Below are 17,876 nucleotides of genomic sequence, written 5' to 3'. Positions count from 1 at the left end.
TGTTTTGGGGGTGGTTGGAAGATTTAGGGTTTTTACCAATCTTGAAGTTGATCTGCTTTTGATTTGATTAAAAGAATTGGGTTTAATGTATATGGTTAGTTGATTAGTTTCATGTACAACAACAATTTGATTGATTCTTTTTTTGGGGGCAAAAAATTGAGCTTTCTTTTAACCGGAATTTAAGATGTAGAAATTTGAGTTTTGGTTGATCTGAAAATTGGAATTTAAATTCTTTGTTTGGAATGTATTTTATGGGTCAGGTAGATTTATGATGATGCAATTAAACTCCTTGTTTCTTATCTTTGGGGTAGATATATGATGATACTTTGTTGATAGTTTGCGTGATTTATTGTTGATTTCTTATGCCAAATTCTGATATTGACGTGGGAAAGTAATTGGAGAAGATTTACTGTTCAGGATGACTAGTTAGTTTAATTAATGATAATACAAAGAATTTGTTGAAGCTTCAAAAACATCATATATATTTGTTGCTGGAGATCTTAGAGGAAGCCATCAATATCATCAGGTCGTTAGTTTGTGGGATTATGTTATTTGCTCTTGGTTTCCTATTATATATTCTGCAGGACTGTTCTGTTGCTTGCAGTTGCAGGCTTGATCTACAGAGAAGGATTATTGGATCCCAATTAGATATGGCCAGACCACTTTGGATCATCCTTTGATCCCTTTCGATACGTACTCTATTTGATGTGGACATATATGCTTCATAGGATCTTTGGTTAACTTCTCCCAGCAAGATGATAGCGAACAAGAATTGGAATTTGAAGAGGATCTTTGGTTAACCTCGCCTAATAACCTAATTAGATATTTAGATGCATGCTGTATTGACCTGACCAGGCTTATTTATGTAAAGCGATGAATGACTTTAACTCCCTTTGTGCAGGCACATCAAGGTTTATCAGATGCAGAAAAGAGAAAGCTGATTATTACAAGGTCGAAGCAGGCGCCCACATATGCAGTTTAAAACAAGACTATGTCAATTCCCACAATTCTGCTAGCTAGGACCGCGGTGGGTGTTGGAAACATACAATGGAATACAATATTGGCGACCTATGCCCAAATTATGCCAACCAAAGGATCGCCGATTGTGCTATGCAGCACTCAGGTGGGCCTTATGGAGAAATTATCACTGCAGGTAGTAGTGCATCCTTGACTGGCACGGCTTCCATAGAACTATGGGTGAATGAGAAGGCCAATTATGACTAATACTTAAATACTTGTGCCCCTAACAAGGTCTGTGGACATTATACTCAAGTAGTTTGGAGTAAGTTGGCTCAGCTTGAATGTGCTAGGGTTCAATGTAATAGCGATTGGTATTTTATCACATGTAACTACTATCTGCGAGACAATTATGTTGGCCGGAAACCTTACTAAACTATCCATGGTGCTTGTTCTACTAGTTATTTGTCGTAATTATTTATTCCAATGTTAATAAACATGCTCAACGTTGTGATGGGAAAGTCATTGTGATCATATGCGAATCATAGCTCAAGTTAAATGTCTTTCAATAAAATCATTTGCTACGATATCATGTTAATTAAGTGTGAAAAAATAATGATTGACCTTGTAAAATAAATTCAGTAGAAACATTTACAATATACCAAGTATACAGCAAGTCAGCAACAAGCTTGAAGGGCAAGCTTTAGGAAAATAAACCTAATAACACTACACAATGTGCAAAAGGAAACAACTATCTTACCTAAATGGTAGGATTCATATATAATCCTAACGATTTACACATTTTCAAGAGGGTCGCCTCTGGTTGAGTTCTCTGCCCTAACGGTTCCCTGGAAAGAAAATAAGTTTGGAATAATAAAACAGTATGTGGGAGAGAACAATTTCTCAAGTAATTCAGCATGCTACAAACACAATAAAAACATGTATAGCACTTATACGCGAACTGTGAAAGCTCAAAACAACAATGAACATAGCAGGTTGCTACTGTTGTCACGATTTTAGTATAATACGGGGTATATGTCAGTGTATATATGATAATTGTATAGATTCAAGAATAGAACATCGATCCTAGAACATTAGTTATAACATGAATCATATTGTGTAGTTTGAGAACATTAATACAAATTAATTACATCGATATAGATGCAAGTTTATTTTTAATCTAGTATGCGACATAATTGAGCAAATGACCAAATATAGCATGCATTATCGGGTCATGGTCACAGGATACAAGCCATTACAATCAAAGATAAGTAAGTAATAGTCTGAACCACAAAGAAAAGAAGATATACATAATGCATACCCTTGTAAAGAAAATTCCTTTTCGTCTTGTGAGCTTGACCTCCTTTTGTTCCCAAATCTGAATAAGTGCATTCAAAAAAGTATATTAATTCAAAATCACACTTACTCTGATTCAATGTCTAAGACAGAAAGTAACTCTTCACGAATCTTAAATAACAGGCCACATTTTTATTCACGCCATTATACAGTAATGTCACACTTTTAATTTACTAAGTTGAATCTCAAACTTAACCACATGAAACCCTCGACTATGTATTCCTATAGTGAAATAAAATTGTATTAAAACCCGATTCCTTAAAGAGACTCAAAATCATTGAATACTAGGTAAGTTTCAATGGAAAACCTGCCTTGTTCTTTGATCGTGCTTCATCTTTTCTGTCCAACTTATCTAAAACTCTGAACAAAATACTCCTGTTAGTTGAAATTCCTACGAGCGAGCACATGACACAGATAAGAATAGCAGCCCACAAGGATTTGTGGTGCACGACAGTGTAGACTCCAGTCATAAACGCCACCAATGTGCCATAAAAAGACTGGATGAGTACTAGCACACTTCGATCAATTAGTAGTTGGGATTCATCTTGATCACAAACCATAGACCATATGAGGCAGAACAATACGAACATGGCACAACACATTGCATATGTGTCTGCGAGTATGAACACTGAAAACGATACCTTCCTTACTAAGATGATTTCTCCTGTTCTTTGGTCAAAGCCTCCGGGGACAGTAAATGCTGCTGCAAGTGTAAGGGTTTCTAGAAGGGCTGCCACAACAGACAATGTGGTTCTCATCTCTCCTGCTGACGACCCCAAATTTCTAAGCCGAGGATTGATTCCCACACGTTGAGCCATCTCTTCCTAGAGTGAAAAAATATTGTAACACATTTCAGTTTTGCATATTGGGGCAGGGGATTACAATACAATGGGATGAAAACTAAACAAGAGAGATTAAAATGTATCAGTTAGAGCAGTAATTCAAATGCAGTAGATAACTAGGCGTACCCATTCGTAATATTGGTCGCATAGCTCTGCCAGCAATTTCGTGGCAGTTTTATTCCTTATGTCTCTAATGCTGCGATTAACACCTTTATGGAGTAGTAATTCTGCAAATAGTATATCTTCACGTCTTAATGCAAAGGTGTTTTGCCATCATAATCACGTCTATTTTTCATCTCCCAAAGCAATGGGATTGCTAGAAATTCCTCATACTCTTGGTAAGTGGTCAGCTTGATGTGGTGCAAGGGCGAGTCTTCTTGTTCTATACAGAGCTGCCTAAAATCATCGTAATGCATTATAAAGGCTTCAATAGCTTCTTAGTGGCCTCTCCTGCATAGTTCTATCCAAACATTGGGAGAAATTGCGATTGATGAAGGTTCTTTTGTAATCAACAATTTGGTAAGCCATCCAGCACCAAATTCTGATGCTATGTCAATAGGCCTTTTGCCATTTTGGTCGGGTTTGTACATCAGCTGTGGAAATGTCTTCAACAACAACTTTGCAGTTACTTCTGCACAGAATACATAGATGTTAACATATAAACATGATACAAAAAAACATTATGGTACTCTCAATTCGGATTCTTACCTGTGCAATTAGACAGGACATACATGATTGTCCGGCCATCATGGTTTTCAGTGGGAACGGTATTTAACTGTGTAGAGTCTGCAGCAACATAATCACAAATCTTTTGCACAACTCGATCCATTCCTTTTTCAATGGAGATGAAGAGTCGGCTTTCACCTCTACTGCTACGCAGATTACATATCCAAGAATCCCTTGATATGATATGCAACACTAGATTTTCTAAATTCTGATACAGTGCCAAGTCAAGAGGTATAATTCCATCTTTATTCTCATATCGCCATTGTGGAGAATCTCGGATTGTACATTTTTCCAGCAGGCTCAATGCAAACTCTTCGTTATCATGTTCTATTGCAATATGTAGAGGAATATCACCATCATCGTTTGCTAAACAGCTTAATTGGTGGAGAGAATCAATGTCAACCTCTTCCAGCAACAGAATCGGCCACAATTCACCTCTTTTTGCCCACTCATGGAGCATTGAGGTTCCATTCTCACCAGTAACACGAACAATGTCTGGATGTTTCCCGTACAACAACCTCCAAATTTCTTCTGGTATCACAAACAAATAATGCGTCATATTACTATTAGAAAATAAACCTGGTTCAGGAATCAGTATTACTTATATTGTTTAGATGTGTAGCTATTAAAATTTTCAAGGGTAACTTATAATCTACAATTCTACATATTTGTGTTGGTTTTTTCCATTTTAATTTACAAAAACACCTGTACGGCAGCTGTACTAGCTTAGCCTAACATAGTCAATTCTTGAATAAGATATACTGTATGCAATTCTAAATCTCACCTGTGCAATGGGACACGATGTAGAAGACAGTCAGGCCATCATAATTTTCAGTAGAAGTACTAAACTGCGAAAAGTTTTCATCACCAATCAACTCTAAAGCAGCGTTGCAAATCTTGTTCACAACTTCACCCATTTGCTTTTCAGCAGCTAATAAGAGCCGCCTCTGCCATCGACTGATAGGCTCTTTGTAAGTCCAAGAATCCTTGGAAATGAAATGTAATACTAGATTTTCCCAACCCTTATCCAGTGCCAAATCAAGAGCTGTAACTTCATATCTATTCTCATATCGCCATAGTGTGGCATCTGAAGCCTTACATTTGTCCACGAGACATAATGCAAACTCTTCGTTATCATGTTTAACCGCAACAAGCGGAGGGATATCACCATCAACGTTTCTTAACAAGCTCAGTTTCTCAAGAGTACTAGTGTCAACCTGTTGCAGCAACAGGAGCAGCCGCAGTTTGCCTTCTTTCGCCCACTCATGGAGCACTGAGGTCCCGTCTTCACCAACTAGGAGTAGGAGTTCAGGGTGCTTGTATAGCAACCTCCAGACTTCTTCTGTAATCACATGTATTCAATAGTTCATATTACATTGTATGATACACTCAAGGAGTCTCAATCCACCAGATTGATAATAATAAATTACTTCATATGCATTAGGAACAGAATGTAAGTTTGTCTTTTACATGTGCAAGTGTTCACTCTATGTTCAACATTTTACTCAACATAAATAACAAAAATAAAATGATAGAGATTTAAATAGATTTACAAATCATGTATGAAAAAAGCTCAACTGTAACTATCTTACGATTCTTACCCTTCAATACAAAAAGGAAAAAAGAAAACCAAGTAATTTAGGACAGGAGAAACCTTAGACAGAGGGTGGAAGCTCACATCAGCTTCACTCGTGACGTTTTTTCTTTTTTTAAAATGAAAGTTAATAACAGCGTTGTCAACTATGGGCCAAAAAAAGCCCAGGGCAAAAATGGTGAGCACAAAAGAAAAAAAAAAAAAAAATACACAACTCCCTAGACACTTTATTTCACAATATTCGCAACAACTTGTACAAATTGACAATTAATATTTGTAATTATACATTAATAAGAAGTATAGAATGTTGATATAATAAAAATATACATAGACTAATCTAAAAATAATTTTTTAATATTTTACATGGCAAATATTATCTTTATAAATAATGTTAGTTAGTGAAGAATATTTAAAAGTATAGTGGTGTGAAAGTTTTATATTTTTGCCCATAAACTGGGTGAAAATTTGTTCACCAAAAATGAATCTAGGGAAAATGATGTGAGGAATTAGAATGTGAATAGAGATTTGAGTGTCGGCCATTTTTTTGGCATTGCTCTAATAATTCAAATAAAATAGAAGCGTTCATACTAAACAGTAAACACCATACAATGATATGAAAATGACAAGTTAAAAAAACGGCAAAATTCAAGTTAATAAGACTTAATATATTTTTTTGAGAGCAGTAAGACTTAATATATCAGCCTTCTAAAATAGGGGAAAACCACAATTAGCGGTTTGCTACTTGGGCAAAACCGCTACTTGAAATAGCAATTTTCCCATGTTTTTGAAAGCTGATATACGAAGTTTGTATATCAGCATCTTATTAACCGGGGATCCCTCCAAGAAAACTCACTAACCTGAGCATTTAGAAGCAACATGGAAGGGGTTGAAACCATGGCGGCCGCTAAGACTATAACAGCAGTCAGATCTCAAGATATTCAGAGCGACATTGTTGAACCCATATGATATCGCGAGGAAGAGGGGACTGTTCCCATAATTATCAACTATACTACACAGCAATTTCAAATCCATTAACAATATCTCTAATCCACATTTCTCTTCATTAAATTCAAGGAACACGTGCAACGGAGTTCTCCCATTTTTAGCGCGCGCTAACCATGGTTTTCCACCAGGAGGATATTGTACCACAACATGATGAAGACCAGATGATGACAACGACAATGAAGGTTTTTTATAAACGCTAAGCATTAGCTGGAGCAACTCAAAATTGCCCCATATTGCTGCTAAATGAAGAGGGTTCCACTTCCTATAGCTTTCTTGTTGCGAGAGGAGGATATGCAACTCTCGAGTCGACAGTATCTGAATTGCTTCTCTGATGTATGGTGTACTCATAATGCCACGAGTGGCGTAATGGAAGATGTTATTACCGTTATGATCAGAGGCGAGGATGAAGTGGGTGGGTTTAGCTGATATAAATTTTCTAAGGAACTTCACATCACCTCTACTAGCTGCTTCCTTCAACTCCCGGTCTAAAATCATGGAGGACGACGAAGTTCCCAGATAGATAGACAACTGCAACTAGTGTGCTGATCAACAGAGTTCAGCAATCAGCAGTATCTTAGTGTGTTAGAACATTGACAGTTTTCTAAGTCATTATTGACTTAGTAAGCTCACGAAGTTGCTGGGAAATATTATATATGTGGGGTCATCCATGTCAAAAACATTCTAGAATAAATATAAAATCTAAAACATTCTCAGTATAATCTAGATATTTTTGCTTATCTGAATATTATGAACACTCCTAATCTTGATATTTACTGAGAATTGCCAAAAACTATAACTTCACTGTATCAACCTAAGCAATCGACTAGAGAAAACCCATATCCCCACTTCGGAGTTCGGGCACTAAGCAAGGCTCAACCTCATGACTTCAAGATCACGAGTTCAAACCCATTAGGGTCTTAGGGAGACTTTCACGGTAGGGACTCCCTCATCTTTTTCCTAATGAATTTAACTAGCAATTTTAAATTGAATTGAATCGAAGGAGGTGTTGGCTTAGTATCGTCCTCTTTTTAATATACTTCATCCGTTCCAAATTAGATGATACTTTTGACTTTGATACTGTGCATAAACTTTGTTTTGACTAACATCTGTGATTTACAGATTTCAAAAATTCAAAAAAAAAAAAAAAAAAAAAAAAACAAACCCTCATGTAACTCATGTAGGATCATGTTATAAAATTCAAGTTTGAGTATTTTTTAAAATAGGATAATTAAAGTTATTTTTGATTAAATTTATGCATTGAAAAATGTGATTAAAAAAAACATGTTTTAGAACAGAGGCACTATAAAGGATTAAGAAATTGAGTGGAAGTTCACTAAAAAGTATAACTTAATTAATAACAAGTTGTGTCTCCTGTTCCCAGTTGAGAAAAAAATGAGCTTGATATTTTTTCTTGATTATAACAAATATTACGAGTATTAATGAACAAAGAGTCACTTAATAATGACAATAAAGACAATATAACAATGCAAAGCAGTGAAAGATTACAGTGATAGAAGCATACCTTTTCTATTGACTGGATTTGATTTCGCCTCTCCCTAATTACTGAAGGTAATAGCTTAACCAGAAGTTTGTACTTCTTACAAAATAGTTTCCTTGGCAGAAACAGCTGCAACACTTACAAGTTACAAGAAGCCAGCAGCGTCCCGCTATTGCACAAGTATCAGCACACTTCAATCAACCAAAATGGGTGATCTATCTTAATCACAGATCATCCATTGATCACATGAGGTAGAACAAAAATAGCATGGACAACACATTTGCATTCAAGTATCTATCCACTATCTTGGTTAATTTGCTAGGAACTGAATTCTAGCTACTGGAAAATCAGAATATTAAGGATTATAAAACTGGATATTTGTATTGAAAAGCTATTAACCGATCAATACAATGGTGGATCCTTCAATTCGAGAACAAGGATGATCTCCCAAAATAAGCCTAAGCTTAACAACACAATTCTCTGGATATCCTACTCTATACCCATGCACCTATATTTATATTATTTAGAGCTTCTACAAGCTTCCATTCTACACTCTTCCCCCTAACAAACTTAGATTCTGTTGATAAGTATATTAGGTGACTCGTACTTCGTAGCTTTGTCCGCCCGATCGGGCGGACATTGCCCGGTCTGACCGGGCGGAAGAAGAAGAGGTGCCTGGCAAATTCGTTGAAGAAGCTGCTCTCGCGCCCGACCGGGCGAGCCTTCGCCCGACCGGGCGAGCCTTCGCCCGATCGGGCAGACCTTGCCCGGTCTGACCGGGCGGTGGGGGTTGGATACGTTGAAGCATTCGTATGGAGTTTTCTTCTCGCGCCCGATCGGGCAGACCTTGCCCGGTCTGACCGGGCGGAGAAGGAAAAATGCGGAGACGCGGATTTTACGATTTAAAGTTATCTTTTATGTTATCTTTTTGCCCAAGTATCTTTTATTTTAGGGATTAATATAAAACCTCCCTAATATTAGTATTAGGGTTAAGAGAGACAGAGTGAGAGCCGTTCTTGAGAAATACAAGAATCATCTTTGTAATCTTTGCAGTTTATAGTGAAATCATTCGATCTCGGTGCCCGTGGACGTAGCTATCACATCGATAGTGAACCACGTAAATTCTTGGTGTTGTTCTTATTGTTTGCATTGAATTTCTTTATTGTTTTCTTGTTTGTTTTCGACCTTTGCTTCCGCTGTCGCACAACAATTGGTATCAAGAGCTCAGGTTCAATCCTTGGAGAGTTTCTTGAAGATAACAATGGCAGGAGATTCAACAATAAGAATTGAGAAGTTTACCGGGAAAAATAGTTTCGGGCTATGGCAAATTAAGATGAAGGCTCTGTTAAAACAACAGCAGATATGGCGTCCGTTGGCTCCAAAGAGTACTACTTCGGAGTCAGGAGACGGACCGACTGACTCGCAGTTAGAAGTTATGGAAGAGAAGGCACACTCTACCATATTACTTAGTCTTGATGATCAAATCATCACGGAGGTTGCTGATCAGGAAACGGCGGCTGGATTGTGGCTGAAGCTGGAGTCATTGTATATGACTAAGTCGTTGACCAACAAATTATTACTGAAACAGCGGTTGTTTAGCCTCCGGATGCAGTCAGGTACTTCCTTACGGGAACATCTAGAAAAACTTAACTCTATTTTGCTTGATTTACGTAATTTAGATGTTAAAATTGATGATGAGGATGCTGCGTTGATTTTACTTGTATCTCTACCGTCTAGCTTTGAGAATTTTGTAGAGTCTTTTGTTGTTGGTAAGGATTCTATAACCTTAGAAGAAGTGAAGGCAGCACTTCATACTAGGGAACTCAGAATGAAAGCTACGAGTGATAATGGGGATAATGGTAGTGGGTTGTTTGTTAAGTCCGAAAAGTCTAAAAAGAATAAGGGGTTTAACAAGGGGAACAATGCTGGGTCGGGTGCTGGAAACGGCAAGGATGGATCTAGTAAAACTACTACTAAAACATGTTATTACTGTAAAGAACCGGGTCACTTTAGGAATAATTGTCCGGTGAGGAAAAACAAGTCCCAGGCTGCTGTAGTTGAAGAGAAACCGAATGAGAGCTATAATTCAGAGGAAGATTTAGCATTAGTCAGTTCTGCTAGGTCTGATGATTTATCTGATAACTGGGTTCTAGATTCGGGGTGTTCGTTCCATATGTGTCCACGTCGAGATTGGTTTGATACATATGAACCTCGCAATGGGGGTATGGTTATAGTCGGTAACAATGCTCCATGTAAGGTCACAGGTATTGGTTCCATGAGGTTGAGGACTGTTGATGGGCGGAGGTTAACTTTGACTAATGTACGGCATGTTCCTGCTTTAGGAAAGAATCTGATTTCATTGGGTACCCTGGATGACTTGGGGTACAATGGTGTGTTTTCAGATGGGGAGTTGTGTATTTTCAGAGGTTCTGAGTTGGTACTTAAGGGTATCAAAAGGAACACCCTCTATGTTTTTGAGGGTGTTACACTGCCTAGTTCTGCGGTTTGCGCATCTGTATCTCACCAGGAGATGACTAAGATTTGGCACATGAGGCTTGGTCATATGGGGGAGAAGGGGATGCAGCTATTGTCCAAGAGGGGTCTTCTATCCGGGGTCAAGGTTGCCAACCTTGAATTTTGTGAGCATTGTGTGTTTGGTAAGAAACACAGGTCAAAGTTCAGCAAGGGTGCTCACATTACTGATGCAGTGCTCGATTACATCCATTCAGATTGCTGGGGTCCATCTAGAGTTGAAGGTATGGGAGGTTACCACTATTTTGTGTCATTTGTTGATGACAAGTCCCGATACACATGGCTTAGGTTGCTTAAGTCAAAGGATGAGGCCTTCAAAGTTTTCAAGCAATGGAAAGCTTTGGTGGAAAATCGACAAGGAAGGAAGATCAAGAAGCTACGAACGGACAATGGGCTAGAGTTTTGCAAAGACGAGTTTAATCAGTTCTGTGCAGATGAGGGTATAGGTCGGCATCATACTGTCAGGAAGACACCAAAGCAGAACGGTGTAGCAGAACGGGTTAATCAGACACTGCTAGAGAGAGTTCGATGCATGCTCTCTAATGCAGGGCTTGGGAGGAGGTACTGGAGTGAAGCTGTGTTAACAGCTTGTTATGTCATTAATAGGGGTCCTCATTCTGGAATTGATTCCAAAATTCCGTTTGAGATCTGGAGTGGTAAGTTGCCTAATTTTTCGAATTTGAAGATTTTTGGTTGTGTTGCTTATTATCATGTTATTGAGGGTAAGCTGGATCCACGAGCCAAGAAGGGGTGTTTTGTTGGGTACGGGGATGGTGTGAAGGGGTTTAGAATTTTTTCACCTTCGGAGGGTCGGGTCATTCTTAGTAGGGATGTTACTTTCGATGAAAACACCATGTATTCAATTAAAAATGCAGAGATTTCAGATTTGAGAAGGGAAGGAGACAATTTATTACAGACAGATGGGGTACTTGAGGTACATCAGTCTACCATTGCTGATTTACCTCGGGTACAATATATTGATGATGATGCTGATGTTCCAGTGCCGGGTACTCCTGAACCTGAGATTACTCCTACTCATTCTAACTCTGGGGATGAGGTGGAGCAATCTAATCAGGGGTCATCTAGTCAACCTGACACCATTCTTGAGATGCCTAAACGAGTTATCAAGAAGCCTGTTAGATTGATTGAAGAGATGGAGGGAAGAAATTGCTGTGTTGATGCGATGACAGGTTATGCATTGAGTGTAGCTGATGATGTAGAGTCATTTGAACCTGCCACATATAAACAAGCAATTAGTTGTAGTGAGTCTGCGCAATGGCTTGCCGCAATGGGTGAAGAGATGCAGTCTCTTTACAAGAACAGAGTGTGGGAACTGGTAAAGGTACCGGAAGGGAGGAAGCTTGTGGGTTGTAAATGGATTTACAAGAAGAAAGAAGGGTTGTCGGAAACTGAGCAAATACGTTTTAAGGCTAGGCTAGTTGCTAAGGGGTTCAGTCAGGTAGAAGGGGTTGACTTTGTTGAGATATTCTCACCTGTGGTTCGACATACTTCTATCCGTGTGTTATTGTCAATTGTAGCACATTTTGATCTTGAGCTGGAGCAGTTGGATGTTAAAACGGCCTTCCTTCATGGCGATTTGGAGGAGGAGATTCTGATGAAGCAGCCCGAAGGATTCGAAGCTCCTGGAAAGGAACACTATGCCTGCAGATTGCTAAAGTCATTGTATGGACTTAAGCAATCCCCCCGACAGTGGTACAAAAGATTAAAGGAGATGCTTAACTCGGAGTTTGACATGAAAGACTTGGGTGCAGCTAGGAAGATTTTGGGTATGGAGATCTACAGGGATCGGGCTAGAGGTAAGTTTTTCTTGACTCAGAAAAGCTACATTGAAAAGATTCTGTCTCGTTTTGGGATGGAAAAATCGAAGCCTATAAGTACGCCAACTACTGTTAGTTGTAAGTTGTCTTTGTCTATGTCACCTCAATCAGAGGAGGAGTTGTCTTATATGTCTAGAGTTCCATATGCAAACGCGGTTGGTTGTTTGATGTATGCTATGGTCTGTACTAGGCCGGATATTGCGCATGCTGTTAGTGTTGTAAGCAGGTTTATGGCTCGACCTGGGAGGGAACACTGGCAAGGGGTGAAAAGGATTTTTCGCTACCTGAGAGGGACAGCTGATATTGGTCTTGTGTACGGGAATGGTAAGGAATGCTTGGTCACTGGGTACAGTGATTCTGATTATGCAGCTGATGTGGATACCAGGAGGTCTGTGACTGGTTATGTGTTCACTTTGGGTGGTTCTGTGGTTAGTTGGAAGTCTACATTGCAGTCATCAGTTACGTTGTCAACTACTGAAGCTGAGTATATGGCTTTAACTTCTGCAGCTAAGGAGTCTATTTGGCTCAAAGGCCTAGTAGGTGAACTGGGTATTGCACAGGATTTTGCTACAGTGTATTGTGATAGTCTAAGTGCGATTTGCTTAGCTAAAGATCAAGTACACCATGATCGGACGAAGCACATTGATGTCAGGTATCATTTCTTGCGTACTGACAAGAGGATTAAGGTGAAGAAGATTGGGACTGCTGACAACCCGGCTGATTTCTTCACTAAGCCTGTTCCGTTTAGCAAGTTTAAACATTGCTTAGACTTGCTAAATATTGATTACTACGTGATGTAGTAGGCCCTGAGGGGCGAAGTTGGGGAGCTCCTGGTGTAGGTGTGTTGGCATTAAGGTGGAGCTTGCCCGGGGCTTGTGATGCAGGTGGAGCATTATGAGTTGTTATACTTGGAGACGAGTATGTGATGGGTCTTGGTTGAAGACTTATCGGGATGTATGGCTTATGCATGAGTCCTGCATCGGGTTTGGCTTGAGATGTTTTTTCACTATGTCTTGATGGGGTCGTTTGCTGACTACGAGTTCTCGTCAAGGTGGAGATTGTTGATAAGTATATTAGGTGACTCGTACTTCGTAGCTTTGTCCGCCCGATCGGGCGGACATTGCCCGGTCTGACCGGGCGGAAGAAGAAGAGGTGCCTGGCAAATTCGTTGAAGAAGCTGCTCTCGCGCCCGACCGGGCGAGCCTTCGCCCGACCGGGCGAGCCTTCGCCCGATCGGGCAGACCTTGCCCGGTCTGACCGGGCGGTGGGGGTTGGATACGTTGAAGCATTCGTATGGAGTTTTCTTCTCGCGCCCGATCGGGCAGACCTTGCCCGGTCTGACCGGGCGGAGAAGGAAAAATGCGGAGACGCGGATTTTACGATTTAAAGTTATCTTTTATGTTATCTTTTTGCCCAAGTATCTTTTATTTTAGGGATTAATATAAAACCTCCCTAATATTAGTATTAGGGTTAAGAGAGACAGAGTGAGAGCCGTTCTTGAGAAATACAAGAATCATCTTTGTAATCTTTGCAGTTTATAGTGAAATCATTCGATCTCGGTGCCCGTGGACGTAGCTATCACATCGATAGTGAACCACGTAAATTCTTGGTGTTGTTCTTATTGTTTGCATTGAATTTCTTTATTGTTTTCTTGTTTGTTTTCGACCTTTGCTTCCGCTGTCGCACAACAGATTCCCTTAATAACAGAATTATTGAATTATGAACTAATTAACTAAATAGAAATTATTTAAATGTAATTAATAAAGCAACCATCCAATTATTAGAGTAGCAATTGTCGTGGCCTTGCGTGCATATGACGCCACCACCGAGGACCTGATCTCTTGCAATACTCCCCTCCACAAGATTCACCTTGTCCTCAAGGTGGCTTGTAATCGGAACTCGATGCTCGACCTCGGCAACAATTTTCGACCTCGGCGACAGTGACTGAGAACGGGCTGCAGCGATCTCTAAAAATGGATAAGCGTGGCTTTTAAGGGTTGTCGAGTGGGGCCGTGTAAAAAGTGTGGTGGTGAGTTGAAAGGTTGGAAAATGATGATTGACAGATTGGGTAATGAATGTTAGAGATGAAAAATTGGGCCTTAGGTCCCGTCCATATTTCAATATTAGTGCCTTTCCTTGTAATGAAAAAAGGCTTTTTAGGTATGCAGGCCCCATACATCTCATTAGCCCACTGTTTTGATTTGGGTTGGTCTGTAATCTGCTAGCTTTTATTTGTTTTAGTAGCACGTGACCTAGCTGATTGAATTCATTTGCAAGTGCTTCAAGTGATATTACCATAATACCCTTACTAGCATATACCATTTCTGACTTCCTCTCCAAGCCAACAAGAGACTCACTGAAGCTTCTCTCATCCTCCTCCATTTCTAGGGGATTTGTTAAATATCGCCCGCAAATTTCCATATAAAGCCCACAAATTAGACTTGGTATGACAATTTTGCCCATTTTCTAAAATTGAACAAATCTCGATCTAAAAAATGTGGAGCCGTACTGGCTCGTCGGGGGAGATCGGAGGGCAGGCCGGAGATGCGGGGGACGCCGAAAGTACGTCGTCGTCGTCGACGGAAAGCGAGGTAAAGTACCGGTAAAATTCACGTTGTACGTAACGACGTCTGAAAGAGGTGGCCGTGCAGTGGAGCCGGCGCCTAAATTGGACGCCACTACCGTAGCATGAACGTCCAAGCCGGACGCCACAACCACCGCACCGGCGTCCAACTCAGACGCCATAACCATCAGATAGGCGTCCTGGCCTGGCGCCAGTCCAATGGTTGTGGCGGCCCTGCCAGGTGCCATGTCCATGGCTCTGGCGTTTCTGCCAAACGCCGCCCTACAGTTATTTTTTTATTATTATTATTTTTTATTTTTGGTGGTTTTTTCCTTTTTTTTTAAATTTGAAAATTCGAAATTGTATTAAAAAAAATTCAAAATGGTTTTAAATTTGAAAATTCGAAATGGTTTTTTTTTTTTAAATTAAGTTTGAATATTCGAAATGGTTTTTTTTAAATTATGTTTGAAAATTCGAAATGGTTTTTTTTTTAAATTCGAAAATTCGAAATTGTATTAAAAAAAATTCGAAATGGTTTTAAATTTGAAAATTCGAAATTGTTTTAAATTTGAAAATTCGAAATGGTTTTAAATTTGACAATTCGAAATGGTTTTAAATTTGAAAATTTGAAATGGATTTAAATTTGAAAATTCGAAATGGTTTTAAATTTGACAATTCGAAATGGTTTTAAATTTGAAAATTCCAAATGGATTTAAATTTGAAAATTCGAAATGGATTTAAATTTGAAAATTTGAAATGGTTTTAAATTTTATGTTTTTATTTATGATGTGGAAATTAGATTTGTGTTAATATATATTATTATGTTTTAATTGTTTATGTGTATGAATACTTTTATAAATGATTGTGTTTTAAATTTGTATGTGTATGAATAATATTATACATAATTATGTTTTTAATTTTGTGTTAATTCTGTGTAAATATAGAAAGTAAATGTATTATCCGTTAAATGTAGAAATGAAATTTACAAATTAAAAATGTAGGTATTAATTATGTGTTAATGTTGTGTTAAATGTATTAATTTAAGCTTGAATTAATATTTATTATAATATATAATTTGATTAGGGGATTTTGCTCCCACCAATCGGAATGCGCCACGTGGGCCAATCAGGTCCTGCCAAGTGTCCCCCAGTTGGACCTCTCAGGGCTTGCCACGTGGCACACGCTTATTCGTCCACCCTGGACCTATTATGTCATGACACGTGGCATACTTCATGCCTAATGGAGAAGTCGGCCACCTAGGCCCAACTTCCGAGGGAAGCCCAATCAGCCCAAGGTTAACCTAAACCTAGATTGGCATGTTTCCCGAGGTTATAAATACCTCCCTTAATCCTCATTAAGGGAGATGACGCAGATTACACACATTAAACACTCTCACCTAGAGAGACCCAATCACTTTAATTTCCGCATTAATTACTCCTTAATCAAGTACTAACTTGACCGTCGGAGGCGGATCTCCAATCATCCGGGGCATCCGTTTGTTTTGCAGGTACAGGCGTCCGGTTCCAGTCTCGGAATTGTAACTCTCCCGCAGGACATCACAAAACCCCGAAACATTTTGGCGCCGTCTGTGGGGAGAGTACTTCTGAGATGGCATCCACGTTTGTACCGGCTCCTGAAGAGAGACGTCCCCTGGACGATCCTCTAGTTCAGTCGGACCACGATACTGAGAATGAATTTGAAGTTGAAGCTCACACAGCTTCAGACGGGACCTTAAGAGCCCGACGTACCCGTCATACCGAAAGGAGGGAACGGGAACATCTTCAAACTGGAAGCGAGCCAGCAGGCGCACCGCCTGTTCGGTAGCAGCCGACTGATGGGTCTGCTCCCATCACAAGGAACGAACTCATGACCTTCATGAGGGACTTCAAGGGAGAAATTCAAGAGTTGATCAACAAGAAGCCGCCTGCTCTGGACAAGGAGCAGTCGGCTAAGAAACCCTCCACTTCACGGAAGAGGAAGCCAGTTCAAGGGCGAGAGGCGACCCCTCATCCTAAATCTAGGAAGTGGGAGCCACCTGCCCTTGATTTCACAAATTACTGTTTTCCTACTCCAGGAAATAGGAAACCTGTTCGTCATATTCAGGCGGACGGGTCGAGGAAAACATACACAGACGGTCGGCTACTGCTAGAGCAAAAGAAGAGTGACCGATTGTCAGAGTCGGCCTCTACTTCAAACTTCCAAGACAGTCTGCGAAATACCTCGATGAGGCATACTCAGTCGTATCATGAGAGTCATTCAGGCGGCACCTCCCGTCAGTCCGGCTTTCATAGCGACCAGGCGGTACCAAACTTACCGTTTGTACCGCAACAACAATATTTTTTACAGCCACCTCCGTCTGGTGGACATGCAGCAAAAAATGTCCAACCTATGGACTGGCAGCTATGGTTGCTTAGACTTGACGAACATCCGTCGGCCTTCTCCAAGGAAATTACTGAAGCCGCTCAGCCGGCCAAAGTGAAAAATGTATTAGTAGGCGCCTATGACGGCACTACTAACCCAGAAGACCATCTGATGGCATTCACCAACCTGATGTACCTTCAAGGGTTGGATGATCCCACTTGGTGCAAGTATTTCCCAGCGACTCTCAAAGGAATCGCACAACAATGGTTCGGCAACCTGCCGACTGGTTGTGTAAATAACTTCAAAACGCTTGCTTACTTATTCACCTCCAACTTCGCCATGAACATCCCTGCGAAGAAGACGACCCTTGATTTAGGAACAATTCAGCAGGGCGAGAAGGAGGGGCTTCATTCTTACATCAGGCGGTTTAACCTGATGAGAATACAGATTCAAGGGTTACCAGATGAAGTAGCCTATACTGACTTTTTCAGAGGTCTCAAAGACGGGTCGACCTTCAACTTTGATTTGGTCCGAAAGAGGGTGGCGACTCTTCAAGAGGCCTTGATTGAAGCGGAAGCCTATATACAGGCGACTGATCTTTGTA

At 40.0% G+C, this 17,876-nt stretch overlaps 1 protein-coding gene across 1 annotated transcript; it reads right to left on the bottom strand.

Annotated features, from left to right (window-relative positions):
- Positions 1-1,569: 1,569 nt before the first annotated feature.
- LOC110721041 (ankyrin-3-like) lies at positions 1,570-7,635 on the bottom strand. Its single transcript, XM_021900164.1, has 6 exons — positions 6,333-7,635; positions 4,666-5,223; positions 3,864-4,412; positions 3,282-3,786; positions 2,279-3,137; positions 1,570-1,805 (listed from the first exon to the last, which is right to left on the bottom strand). Exons 1-4 carry the CDS (start codon positions 6,973-6,975, stop codon positions 3,593-3,595), a joined length of 1,944 nt encoding a protein of 647 aa, XP_021755856.1. The 5' UTR covers positions 6,976-7,635; the 3' UTR covers positions 1,570-1,805; positions 2,279-3,137; positions 3,282-3,592.
- Positions 7,636-17,876: the final 10,241 nt, after the last annotated feature.

This window comes from Chenopodium quinoa, unplaced genomic scaffold (genome assembly GCF_001683475.1).
Source record: "Chenopodium quinoa cultivar QQ74 unplaced genomic scaffold, ASM168347v1, whole genome shotgun sequence".
Classification (NCBI taxonomy): domain Eukaryota; kingdom Viridiplantae; phylum Streptophyta; class Magnoliopsida; order Caryophyllales; family Amaranthaceae; genus Chenopodium; species Chenopodium quinoa.
The sequence above is the reverse complement of the archived record's forward strand: the minus strand, read 5'-3'. Positions and strand labels throughout refer to the sequence as shown.

Excerpts from the sequence above, each read along its gene's own strand:
- LOC110721041 (XM_021900164.1), bottom strand. The coding sequence starts at position 6,975 with ATGATTTTAGACCGGGAGTTGAAGGAAGCAGCTAGTAGAGGTGATGTG. Across the intron at positions 5,224-6,332 it reads TGTTGCTTCTAAATGCTCAG|AAGAAGTCTGGAGGTTGCTA; the intron begins GTTAGTGAGTTT and ends ATGTGATTACAG. Across the intron at positions 4,413-4,665 it reads CATCGTGTCCCATTGCACAG|AAGAAATTTGGAGGTTGTTG; the intron begins GTGAGATTTAGA and ends TTGTGATACCAG.